Source organism: Dermacentor variabilis, chromosome 4, assembly GCF_050947875.1.
Source record: "Dermacentor variabilis isolate Ectoservices chromosome 4, ASM5094787v1, whole genome shotgun sequence".
Taxonomy (NCBI): Eukaryota; Metazoa; Arthropoda; class Arachnida; order Ixodida; family Ixodidae; genus Dermacentor; species Dermacentor variabilis.
This window is the reverse complement of record NC_134571.1, coordinates 153,440,255-153,452,914: the sequence shown is the minus strand read 5'-3', so window position 1 is coordinate 153,452,914 and position 12,660 is coordinate 153,440,255. Positions and strand designations below refer to the sequence as shown.

General features: G+C 48.8%; 1 protein-coding gene across 2 annotated transcripts in view; it reads right to left on the bottom strand.

Moving 5' to 3' along the window:
* Positions 1–12,660, bottom strand: part of LOC142579899 (cell adhesion molecule Dscam1-like) — a 204,079-nt gene that overhangs the window by 20,397 nt on the left and 171,022 nt on the right. For both annotated transcript variants that reach the window (XM_075690570.1, XM_075690571.1), the window contains exons 16-19: positions 11,368–11,499; positions 9,552–9,719; positions 8,311–8,381; positions 4,419–4,728 (exon numbers count right to left, since the gene is read on the bottom strand). In XM_075690570.1, the coding sequence (XP_075546685.1) occupies positions 4,419–4,728; positions 8,311–8,381; positions 9,552–9,719; positions 11,368–11,499 (681 nt within the window). The remainder of the gene's footprint in view (positions 1–4,418; positions 4,729–8,310; positions 8,382–9,551; positions 9,720–11,367; positions 11,500–12,660) is intronic.

The window sequence follows — 12,660 nt, the reverse complement described above, 5'->3', positions numbered from 1 at the left end:
GCAACAATACTATCCACTGAGCCAAGGCCCGTGTTCGCGATGCCGTCGCGGTCGCTGCGTCGTCGTCATCATCCCACTCTCGCCTACGATTCTCGCCTACTACCTGCGCTCGAACAAGGTGGCGCATAGGAAGGTTCGGGCGTGTCGGCTGCGGAACACCGGTTGGTGGTTTCCTCAGTATGAAGATTCAATTTGGCACGAGCGTCAATTTCCGATCGCCGGTCACACCATCTTCTCGTTCCTCCCTATGCTCGCACCCGATTTTCCCGGCCCTTCTCGTAATTAACGCGCCGTTTAATCGAGCATCCAGGCCTGCTATTTCGTGCCGCACGTAGAGTCTGAATATGAAAACGCAGCGCCGAACTCCAGCATGACAGCGTTGATATAGCGACTCGGATTGACTACCTCGGCTTTTGACGATAACAAAGGATCTTTTTTATAGGGCCGCAGCTTTGCCAAGAAGCGCGTCATATCAGACATTCCTTTCCTCAGGTGTTTACTCGAGCAGCTCGAGAATGGCGTGCTCCGATTGTACTACTCTGCCCAAAGGAAGAGGAATGTGTTCGCAATGGACCAAGCAGCTATAGGTAAGCCAACGCTCTTTCTCGCCCTACTGCAGGGCGCGCTCGCGGCTTCCGGCGGCGAGCCTCTACTTGTTGCGGGCGACTTTAACGCACCCCACGGAGCCTGGGGCTACACCCGAGAAACACCCAAGGCCAAACACCTTCGGGAAGACTCGCAAGATCAAAGGCTTGCACTGATCGCGAATCCCGCCGATCCTACACGCAGAGGGAACAGCGTGAGTGCCGATACGTTACCAGACCTTGCATTAGTTTCGAATGTAAGAACAGCGCACTGGCTGAATACGCAGGAAGATTTGGGGAGCGACCACGCGCTGATCGAGATCACGATAGGCATGGGCCCGAGCGGTCGTGGTACTAACCCTAAGGGCAAAGGTCGTAAGCTCAAACTCGTGAAGTGAGACACGTTCCGCAAGAAGCGAGAAGAAGCGGGGCGAGGCGACGAGCCGATTACTGACATAGACGAGTGGACCGAGACGCTCAGAAGGGGCGTAGGCGCAGCAACGAGCGACGTACCGCCCGAGGCGAACCTCGAAATAATTGACAGCAGGCTCCTAAACAGATGGAAATGCCAAAGACATAATAAGGCGTTGCGCCAACGCATAGCACAGTTAGACAGAGGCATCGAAGAACAAGCACTCCAGGTATGCAGGGCACAATGGGAAGACACGTGCAACGGCCTCGAGAGGCAGATGACCGGGGCGAGCGCTTGGTGCCTTTTTAGACACCTATTAGATCCGGAGGAGACTCGGGCCGCTCAAGGCCACAAGACTCGCAGACTAGTAAGAGATTATACAGGCGGTAACTTCCTCGACGCAATACGTGACCGTTACTTTAAGAAGGCCGAAAGCATCCAGCACGCCGAGTACGACGGCGTCGCAAACGAGATACTGGACGCGCAATTTAGCGAATCGGAAATTCGGATAGTCCTGTTCGAACTGAACACTCGATCGGCGCCCGGCCCGGACCGGGTTACCAACAAGACTCTCCGCAACCTAGACGATGAGTCGATCTCCCGCCTCGCGGCCTACATCAATGAATGCTGGTGAGGGGGTTCCCTTCCGAAGCCTGGAAACGGGCCCGCGTTATCGTGATTCCTAAACCTGGCAAGCAAGTTACGCTCGATAATGTAAGACCGATTTCGCTTATGTCTTGCGTTGGCAATGTCATGGAACACGCAGTTCTCACCCGCGTGACCGACTTTCTCGAAGATCATGACGCGTTCCCGCACACCATGCAAGGATTCCGCCACAACCTCTCCGCACAGGACGTATTGCTTCAGCTTAAACACCAGATCGCAGACCACACTACTATCCACTAAGGCAATTCAAGGCTTAGATATTAAAAATGCCTTTGACAACGTTAAGCACGAACCGATCTTAAAAACAATTAGAACATCAGGACTAGGCCAAAGAATGTATAATTACGTTAGAGATTTCCTCGCGGGCAGGCGCGCATGCGACGTCGTCGGCGACGAGGAATCGCCGGAATTTCAGACGGGTCCGTGCGGCACCCCGCAAGGATCCGTCATATCACCATTACTCTTCAATTTAGTTCTACTTGGTCAACCCGAGAAATTATCAGAAATAGAAGGATTACATCACAGTCTCTACGCGGATGACATCACCCTCTGGGTTCCCGGGGGAGGATGTGACGGTCACGTCGAGCGAACGCTACAGGCAGGAGTAGATGCGGTTCAGATTTACTTGCGTGGAACGGGCCTCGAATGCTCGGCTACCAAGTCCGAACTCTTACTCTACAAACCCACAAGGAGAGGTCGTAAAGCACTGCGCGAAGAGGAACGGGAATATTCCAAAATATGCATTAAATTGGCAGATGGTACTCCCGTACCGCACGTAGATAAAATTTGAATCCTAGGGCCACACCTGCAGGCAAACGGCCATAACGGAGAGACGGTGCGAATACTTCGTCGTTCGGTATAGATGACACGATCCGACTTTTGCGTCGCATCACGAATAGACGCAATGGTATGCGTGAAGAGTGCGGGATCCGTCTCGTGCAGGCGTACGCGATAAGCCGCATAACATATGTTGCCCCCTACCTGAGGTGGATCGGGTCCGAAAAAAAAACAAAGTCGAATGCATGATCCGAAAGGCTTTCAAGAGGGCGGTCGGCGTTCCACTCAACGCCACCACCGACAAGTTTCTAGAGCTCGGAGTTCACAACTCCCTTTAAGAGTTGATCGAGGCGAACGACGTTGCGCAATACGAACGATTATCGAGGTCAAAGGCAGGTCGATGCACCCTCGAGTCGCTCAGTATCGCGTACCACACTCAGCATGGAGAAAAGACGGCGGTTCCCCGCCTCTGTTCGCGACCGCCTGATCATCCCGCCGCTTCCCAAGAACATGCACCCGACGCACCACGCCGGGAGACGCAACAAACGAGCAAGCGACCTTCAGAAGAAGTTTGGTAACAGCAACTAGGCGGTCTACGTAGACGCGGCGCGATATGGAGGAGGGAGAAGCGCACACGCGATAGCGGTTGTAGACCGCTCGGGTAAGTGCCTCGCGAGCGCCACGGTGACCGCGGGACACACGGAGGCGGCCGAAGAAGCCGCGATAGCCCTAGCACTCGTCGCGGTGCCGAACTCTGCGATCGTGATCAGCGACACGCAGGCGGCAATCCGCGGCTTCCCGCACGGTCGTGTCTCGCGGGAAGCGGCCCGCATACTTCAAGTTTCTGACGACGGCGACTCGTCATCACCCACGCAACCCCAAAATTCTACGGTGTTCGTCGTCTGGACCCCGGCACACACCGATGTTCCGCTCGCGGGCACCGAGGCGGCCCACGCCACGGCTCGAGGTCTCACACGCCGAGCCGCCGCTGATTATGTGGCCGCCTCTGCCCCCGAGAGCGGGGCATCGGATCTGCCGGATCGGGACACTACAACAGAAACACAGCAACAAGAAACACACTGGGCGTGGGGCGATCGCCTAACCACCTTCAGAGACCTCACCCAGCACTACAGACTCGAAAGACGCACATTCCCGCCACCGCACGATAAATTGAACAGGAACGAGGCCGTTACTTTACGCTTGCTCCAGACACACACCTACCCTAGCCCCGGCTTCTTACACCACTGCTATCCGCGTTTATATCCAACATACGCGTGTAAAACATGCGGACAGAGAGCAACGCTGCGACACATGCTCTGGGAATGTGCCGGCAACAACGGTAACCGAACCAGCTCCGTTCACGACACGTCCATAATCGCGGCCTTTGCCAGAGTCGGAGAAGGCTCGAGCTCGCTTCTTCCCGACGCCGCCCCGGATGCGGGGGTCGCTGGGGATCTTCTCCGTAGGCACCGCCGCCGCTGGGAGGCGGCTATCAAAAGTTGAGAGCTGGCAGGCCAGCTATGGGCCGTTCAGCAAGCCGAAGATGCCGCTCGAGTCCAAGGACTTCGAGCCGTCACCTGAGGCCACTACATCAAGAACTGCCGCCCCATTCTTTAATAAAGTTTCTTCTTCTCGCCCTCAGTATGTGCGAGATCGACAATGAATGCCTGCTTGAACTCATCGAGTGAGTCCCAGAGTTGGTCGAGGAAAACCAGCTCAGGGTTGACGCCTTAGCCGGCTACCTGCAAAATTCTTCACATAATATCGATTCCCGTAGTACGTACGATTAGGATAAGTTTTCATTTTGTTTTTAATAAAACTGCGTAGCTCTCTGCCATCCTCGACTGCGATTTCGTTTTCTTGCCCCCCAATCTGTAGCTACAATATTGCACCGATCATCTGGCCCATGCTTTACCATTGTCCTACCGTCGAACTTACCGCAAACATAAGGTTGAAGAGGCACGTCACTAAGACCTCACCTGATTCAAGTGTGGTGGCGATGACTTCGTCAGAAGCAGGCCCCGTGCCGGCCGCGTTGTACGCCTGAACAACGACGCCGTATTTGGTGAGGCGGTGCAAGTTTGTGAGGTACGTGGTCTCCACGTATTCTTGCTCTCTTTGACGGACTTCTCTTGCGTCGTCCTGCTTGCGTCCGGAGGAGACTCCGACATATGCGGCCACAGCGCGTGCCTCTACCTGCTTGAACTGGAAGCTGTCGTCACTGTGGGCAACGCGGTACCCGACGCGGTATCCCAAGATGGTGCCGTGCTGCTGCTCCTTCTTCGGCGCCTGCGTAGAGAAGAAAGGGCACGCTTCCCGTTGGCGCGAGTGAATTGAGATTATCTGTCAATGCTCCCGCAAGAGCTGAAAGTGCAAAAAGGGAGAGTGATCTGCAGGCGACGGTTTGTGGCCAATAAGCGTTAGTCCGGCAGGCGGATTTTGTCATATACTCTGAACCATGACCGGCTCACTTCCATGCTTTAGAGTATTTCCGGAGCCCACATATGAGCTAACAAATCCGTTTCCAAAGTGTTTGCACAATTTCTTGTTGTGTTGTTTTTTTCAACCGGGTCCTTACAGAATTTTTAAATCCTGCTTTTCCGTAAATCAATATTTAGGCCGCAGCTGAAGAGGCAATTGATGCGTCAAATATTGCATGCGGTTTAGGCTCGATGACTCGAGCCTAACCTTTTGCCTGGGGATTAATCAATTGTGAGATCTAAACTTGTACTTGAACTGCATCACGAGCGAAATAATGCACTGCCACCTGCGTGATTTAAGAGATTCCATACATTCGAAGTGGTGGTTACACAGGGCGCTTGGCAGCTGTGAACTTAGCGAGCTACTGTGTGAACAATGTGGTGCTATCGTTGCGGCGTCGCTGCTAGCATTGTCGTTCTCAATGCTTTCGACGTTGTTTATCTCCAACCAACTTTTTATTGCCGGATCCTGCATTGTGAGTGTGTGCCATGTTTTTAAGTTGTCATCATCATTGCCATGCACGCCTCCTGTGTGCCGCTGACGCTGTTTTCAAGAGCACGACGAAGGAGAATTTAACGCTAATACACCACCGTTTTGCAAAGAACAAGTCACAGGCACTGCACAGATTGTAATCATCGTCCACTACACTACTGATCGTTCCGACGACCAGAATACATGCACCGCCGTGACGGCTCTCGGAGTCTGTGTGGAGCGTAATGCATTGCACTAATTGCCTAGCTTTCTTGTTGCGTGGTAGCGTAGTGGTTAAGGCGCTATACTCCCATACGCACGTGGCTTACTGGAGGCGGTTGTGGAGAAACTTTTATTTTTCTTCGCACTGTAGTAATGGCGATGATGGCTTATGACGAGGTGGCCTGAAGACGACAGAAATCGTCATCGAGTGTCTAGATGACCACAAGCATCGTCGTAACATATTGGACGAACAAGGTAAGTCCAGTGCTCGAAAAAAAACAAGAAAGAAAACAAGAGAGATCGAGCGAGAGACTGCGTCAGGGTCAGCTTATGCGCGCCACCACTTCGGTGCCCTTAAACGAGGCTGCGGACCAGTGAAATTGGTGCGGCACCTCGCGGCGTGTCCCAGCCGCTGCGAGAGAACATCAATAACGCTGGTTCCCGCGACATTCCGATCAAGAACGTGACGCTCTACGTGGAATGCACGCGCGATTGGACAGAGCCGATAAGAGGCCTATTCAAGCGCGGCTATCACGAATTGACGTCAGCCCGCGAATAATCATTGAGATTGGTCGCATCGATCGGGATGCCGGATGAGGCGGAACATTGGGTCCGTTAATTTGCGGACCACTGGAGCGCGCTGCTGTCGCGTAGCGTGAGCAGGCAGGCTGCGGTGAAACTTGGCGATTATGCCCGCTTTCGCTTCGACACGGAAGAGACAGCGCAAAAGGTAGCCGCAAAGAGAAGATTCCGCATTACGGCTTATTTTGTGCCCCCTGACGTGCTAAGGCGAATCCCCGTTACCTAAAGATTCCGCAATCTTTTTTTACATCAGCTGAATGCTTCATATTCCGGCAAATGCTGTAACCGCACCGGACCGAATTCTCCGCTGCCGTTTTCGACTGCGTTTCCCTTCCGCTCGCCCCAATATTGTTATGCTAATTGGCCCCTATGGTTATCCGCTTTACGCATTGCGTCGCGTGTCCTACTCCACTTCCCTGTAATTTAAAGCTGCACATACGGAATTCCCCTCAGGCTGTTTCACCTATGCTGCTCATCGCTACCTCAACTTTGCGCCTACGATTTGCCGTTCCGCCAGCGAATCCACTTTGCTTTGTTTGATCTTAGGGCATTTCTTTATCTTTCTGCTTTCAACATTATACGTTAGTACTCGAAGAATGTCAGAAAGAATAATACAATGCAGGTAATCACCTCTTTATTTTAATCAATAAAATACAAAAAGAAACAAGAAAGAAGCACTCCGTGTTGGAAAGCGTGACAAAGAAAATCGATGAATCGATTGAGCGTACAGGTCGGTTCGGATTCGTGACTGAAATCAACAACGTGCTAAGAGCAAAACAAAATACGGCAATAACGAAAGAACTACAGCAGCCTCTAATGCCCATCCTTCTTCTCGCGTTCACCGCATGCAAATTCAACGAAAGGAAATTAAAAAAAGATACATGTGCTGAGAAGGTTATATCGTAGCATTGGCATTTTTGTAGAGTAATCAATACAAGTATACGGTACTACTAGCGTAAATTAGGGAACTGTTCTTCTTTTGATGAGATCATGAATACAGGTATTCTCGAGCGCCGTCCTTTAATTATTGTTTTTCATCGGTCGTAATACTATTTTTAGCAGTGTAATGTTACCATGAACACGACACAACGTAGTCTTACTTTCGAAGAACGCAATACAGACATACTCTCCGCAACAAATGCCAAATGGCCTGAAATTACTTTAGCAAGATTATAATAACACTCCTTCAGCCTATCAGAAAAAAAAAGACTTTCAGGCTGAAGAAGATTTTACTCCTTAATTAGGATGTGCATCCGTCTTTTGTTCTTGTGTATTATTCTGGCCCTCAGCAAATTGCAGCCCCAGAGCAATATTAGGCTCGTATAGATCCAAAGGTTTGGCACAGAATGCAGATATAAAGAATTGAGGTAGATGAAATCGCAGGCACGTGGTAGTCGATACACGCAGCACCATCTCGTGACAAGCACCGGTGTTATTGAGGAGAGTACGCCCACGAACCACTGCCTCTGACTGGCTGCAACTACACTTGCATACACTTTCATCGATAACGCAAGTGGTTATCAAAAGATAGCAATTCAGGTATTGAGCGCCGCACACTCGCGTGTTCATGTTAACATATCTCATCTATTTACATACACGAAGAGTGTCATACATTATTTAGTTTTCGTGCAAGTTGCGCAAATGTCACTTCGTGGCACAGCAGTACTTATCGGACAAGTAATTCAGATTTGAAATGAACCGAAGCAAAATTTATAAGAGATATGTAAATGATTACGAGGTGGAGCAAAGAATGAACAATGGAGCGCAATCAGTATCTATACGGAAGTTGAAGCTTTAACTGAAAAAAGAATTCATATAGATGTTTTCAACTAGTCCTTCAAGTTGAGCGCACAAGAGCATGTTGCATCAGGTACTTATCAAAAGCATTATGGTAGCAGCCGTCTGCATTGAAGACACCAAAGGATTTGGAAACCGCCGGCGAAAATAGGTGACTTCTTCGTTCTCATCGGCCTATGAGCTGGACCCTTCATCAGATTGCTCTGGCATTGATAACAAACATATTTTACCTTTATCCACTATCTGGTCTCGGGCATTCAGTCTAACCAACAAAGTACACGGTAATAAAAGCCACGACGTTATTGTTTCATCACTTACCTTCCATGAAACTTTGAGAGATTGCGAACCCGTTGTGTGAACGGTGAGTGATAACGGTGCACCAGATGGAGCTGTAAGTGTACCAAAAACAAAGTATGAGTAAGCTATGTGGCAAGACATCTTTTAGAACAGCATCATCGTTAGACTACCAAGTAGCCACATGTCCCTATAGGCACACTCCTCGTCGCTAGCCTCCCTATTTTGCCAATCACTGTTAAAGAAACTTTCTTGAAGGAGGACATTATCTGCCTAAATTTCTATGTGGAAATGCCAGTGTTCACCAGGCGTCGCAAAATATATATATATATATATATATATATATATATATATATACCTGCCCCGCATCGCGTAAGGAAGGGTTTGTGGCAGAGGACACGGCCGTGCGGTTCTGGGCAAAATTTGAAAAGGCGTACATGGAAGCTGAACCTTTCTTCTGGAGTTTTCCATTGTGGACACAAAATATTGAAATATGTGTAATTCACGCTATGTTGACAATTATTTAATGTGTGATAACCTCGATTTAGTTATGCCCGCCGCTATGAATAACGTGCTGTCAAATATCTTGACATACCGACATTGACTGCTCTATGCAAAAAAATAACACTAATAAAATGCAACATCCTTCTTGAGCACCGTAGTGTGGCAGGCATTATAACTGCAGATGCACGAGCCTAGTGTTGGTCTGCTGAGCGCGACGTCGCTGACTTGATTTTCGCACTCAAGGGCCGAATTTTTTTTTCAGTTTGCTCGCATATTAAACAATTCAGGTGGTGGTAACTTAGCTCGCAGCCTCCAACAAGTCAAAAAATCTTGGCGTGCGCTGTTGTACTGCGAGCCCAATACCAGGTACAAATCACTGTAACTAAGTGGTAGCACAATAGCATCTTTTGCGAGCGCACATAGAAGTGATCTTCTTTTAATTCACGCTAAACACTATATCGCAGTGTTAGAGGAACAATTTTAATGTTTCGGACGCTTTAGCGTCATGTTAATATGACCTGTAACTATGGATTGCTCCCAAACAAAGACTATCGCGCATGCACGAATCGACCGAACTACCTGTGAAGGTTGTTGTTATAATATATATATATATATATATATATATATATATATATATATATATATATATATATATATATATATATATATATTTGATAAAGAAAGACCAAGTTAGCACCTCAAGATGGCGCCACTGAAACCCTTCCGCAAAAAAAAAAAAGAAAAAATGCACTGGCACTTGCCTTCTTCGAGGGTGGTGGCCACCACCTGGTCGCTCTGTTCTCCTGGTCCAAGGGCATTTTCGGCGGAAACCCGAAGAGCGTACTCGGTGACCGGTTGGAGCCCACGGACAGTGCTTTGAGTATCGGAACCGAGGATGACCAAGACGGACACGGGTCCATTCCAGGGGTCTTTAAGTGAGAATGCGCCACAAGCGGAAACGCGATGTCAAAAAGCAAAGTTTCCCCGCCACTCATAACTCCGAGAGTGGAGTAATAACACCACTCTACTAGGAATCATTCTGCTGAGCCAAGGTGTAATTATAATCGCATTACTGAAACTCTGCACATTGAAAGTATAAATTTGGGGCAAGAAAAACCGCAAAAGGAGGAGGGTAGTAAAAAAGGAACACTATCCAAAATAACTTAACTGATATGTACAGCGCTCCAAAACCGAAACGCGATCAGCAACGAACAGCGACAAACGCCTTTTACACGTGATTACACAGAATTGATACCCGTCGCTCTGTAAACGGCTTGGAAATGGCTCTGTAAGCGTTTTTTAACCATATAGTCGCAAGTGTACTTTTCGGAGCCCAAATTACGCTACTATTGCACATGTCAGAGAACGTTAAAACGAAACAAAGCATCAAAGTAGTTTCGAAATTGTTCTCGCATTCATTTTTGAGCACTGTAGGTACAGCTATGTCAATGATGAGAGCGCCATCAAAAAACCAATGTCTTTGGAAAAATGCTTGTTTGGGCCTATACTACATGAACTTTCCACTGTAATCCTACCTTCGGTAGCACAGAATGCTCGTTGCAAGGAGAGCCACGTAAATAGGCTTGAAATACAAGAACCGGTATTCCCAGTAATGCGTGCCGCATAATATATGCTATCCTGCATAAAATCCTATTATCTGTTGCATTTCCAATTATTATTCAAGCAGTCTGTGCGTCTAGAAAAACATTGCTCTTGTCCGCTCGGAATGGACCTTGCATACCGGATGCTGCGCATCGGCTTATTTCCTTCTTAACTATGCATCACAGCGCCCGTTGGCCACGCAGGCTACTGGTCAGAATGACTTCACAAAGTTAACGCAAGCTTTTTCGCCACATGCTGTGGTTAAACTTTTCACTTTCAGTGTCTGATTCTAATGCATGCCTAATCTGTATGGCCTTCCTTCAACGGCACAGAACTATCAGTTCGTACTTCTCGGCACCGAGAGCGCGGAAATCATTCGTAGCTGAAATTGCCTACTGCGAACTCGTGTACTTGGCATAGCATGAACTGTGACGCGAAGTTCCAATAGGACAGCGTATCGATTGACGTGGAAACTGGATTTGGGGCACACTTTGTCATTGAAACTTCAGAAGTGTCATCGGATTTTGCAATGACTGCTTTATGGACTTTGCTGATCAAAATGAGCGCTTCACAGGCAACCTCTTTAACATATATTCGCGATTTATCTGGTGAAAAACTCGAGACTGCGTAACAGACGAACATCGTGTTTTAGTCGCGAACTTCTATCAGAGGTTTCTTACATATTCAAAGCGGCTACTATGGTGGGATCCTCGCTGGCAAGAACGAGGATTGTGAAAAATGTATTTAAATTATTTCTTAATTGTTACGTTACATATTTATTGCAGAAAGATGCGCACACCCCCTATGCTGTTATATAAGGGGAAAGTGAGAGCTTTCTAACCTAAGTCAGGTTGTGCGCAAGTTTTACTTTCACAGAAAAGAAGGCGGCTTGCCACCTACGTTTGCTTCCTCATAAGAATGTACGCTAAGCAAATGCCGCTTAAAGCGATCGTGCTATGGTAGTTTGTCCCCCACCTTTCAGGAGCTTGTAGTGAAGGATGTAGCGGGTGATAGGGCTGTTGCCGTTGTACGGAGTTTGCCATTGCACTGTCGCAGAACGACTTGTGTAGTTGGTCACTTGCATTCCCACTGGGGCATCCGGTGGTTCTAAACAAATGGATAAGAAAAACCCATCGACGATGATTATCCACGTCAAGCGACAGCTTCCTTGCATAACCTGCTGAGGTCGACGATAAAACGCAGCGAGGAGGAGGAGGAGGAGAAGGACGAAACACTTTATTTTCATTAAATCTTCGAGTTACGTGAATTACTAGGTTATTTCTCCTGCCAGGCGGCGTGAAGTGGCCGTACGCCCTTGACTTTCGGCGATCTCCAAAGCCCAGTTAACGAGGCACAAAATCGAAATTCCGAGGGCTGGACCACGCCAGACAGCTGAGGCGGCATTTCTACCGGCGTCGGCGGGCGCTGCGTCACGACGCATCACTCGGTGCCAACCAGGGAGGTTAAAGAGAAACTTCTGGAGTGCAAACAATGTCCCGTAGGTGAAGCTGCACAAGAGGGGCACGATAGAACCATGAGTAAACTATAGAAATGATGAAGAAGCGCTTTTTGCACGCTTCGCGCGAGTTGATGAACATCGTTGGTTAATGACGCCTTATTTTACCGGGCAGCTATTTATCTACGTGTTTCTCTGTATTACTGGCTTCAGAGTGAAAGTGAATGTTCTGGCATATAGTATTGGGGAGAACGCCATCAATATTCAGAAGAAATTACTATTTTCCTTGGGAGCAACCAGATCTTACTTTCTAATTAGCCTAGCGTTACAGTAAGAGAATCAAATCAGTTAATCTGTAAGCGGGCATCGCCCGACAAGGCTCTATTTAAGGTGAAGGAGGGACAACCATTGGCTTCACCTTTCCTGGTAAGAAGCTACGGGAGCTTCCACTCCAGCAGCTTTTCTTTCACCTCCTCGGTGTGGACATGGAGAAAGACGCGGCTCCAGTTGATGCCGGTAGAAATGCTGAACGTGAGTGCTCATCTTCGCATGACGAGTTACGTCAGTGCTTGTTCCAACCAATCTACGCTCTCCCCTGTTACTGGAAATTTTACATTACATCTTAGCGTGTCGCCTTTCCGAGGCTGGAAATGCGGTCCGTCCAGGGCGGATGAATTGGGCTAACAGAGAGCTATAGCTGAGCGTTTACGGTCCTCTTCACTCAGACCGGCGTATCATAACAATTTGCACACCGCCGCTCAGCAGAACGCTACCGGGGACATTGATGCGCCAGCGCGCAATTCTCATTGCGG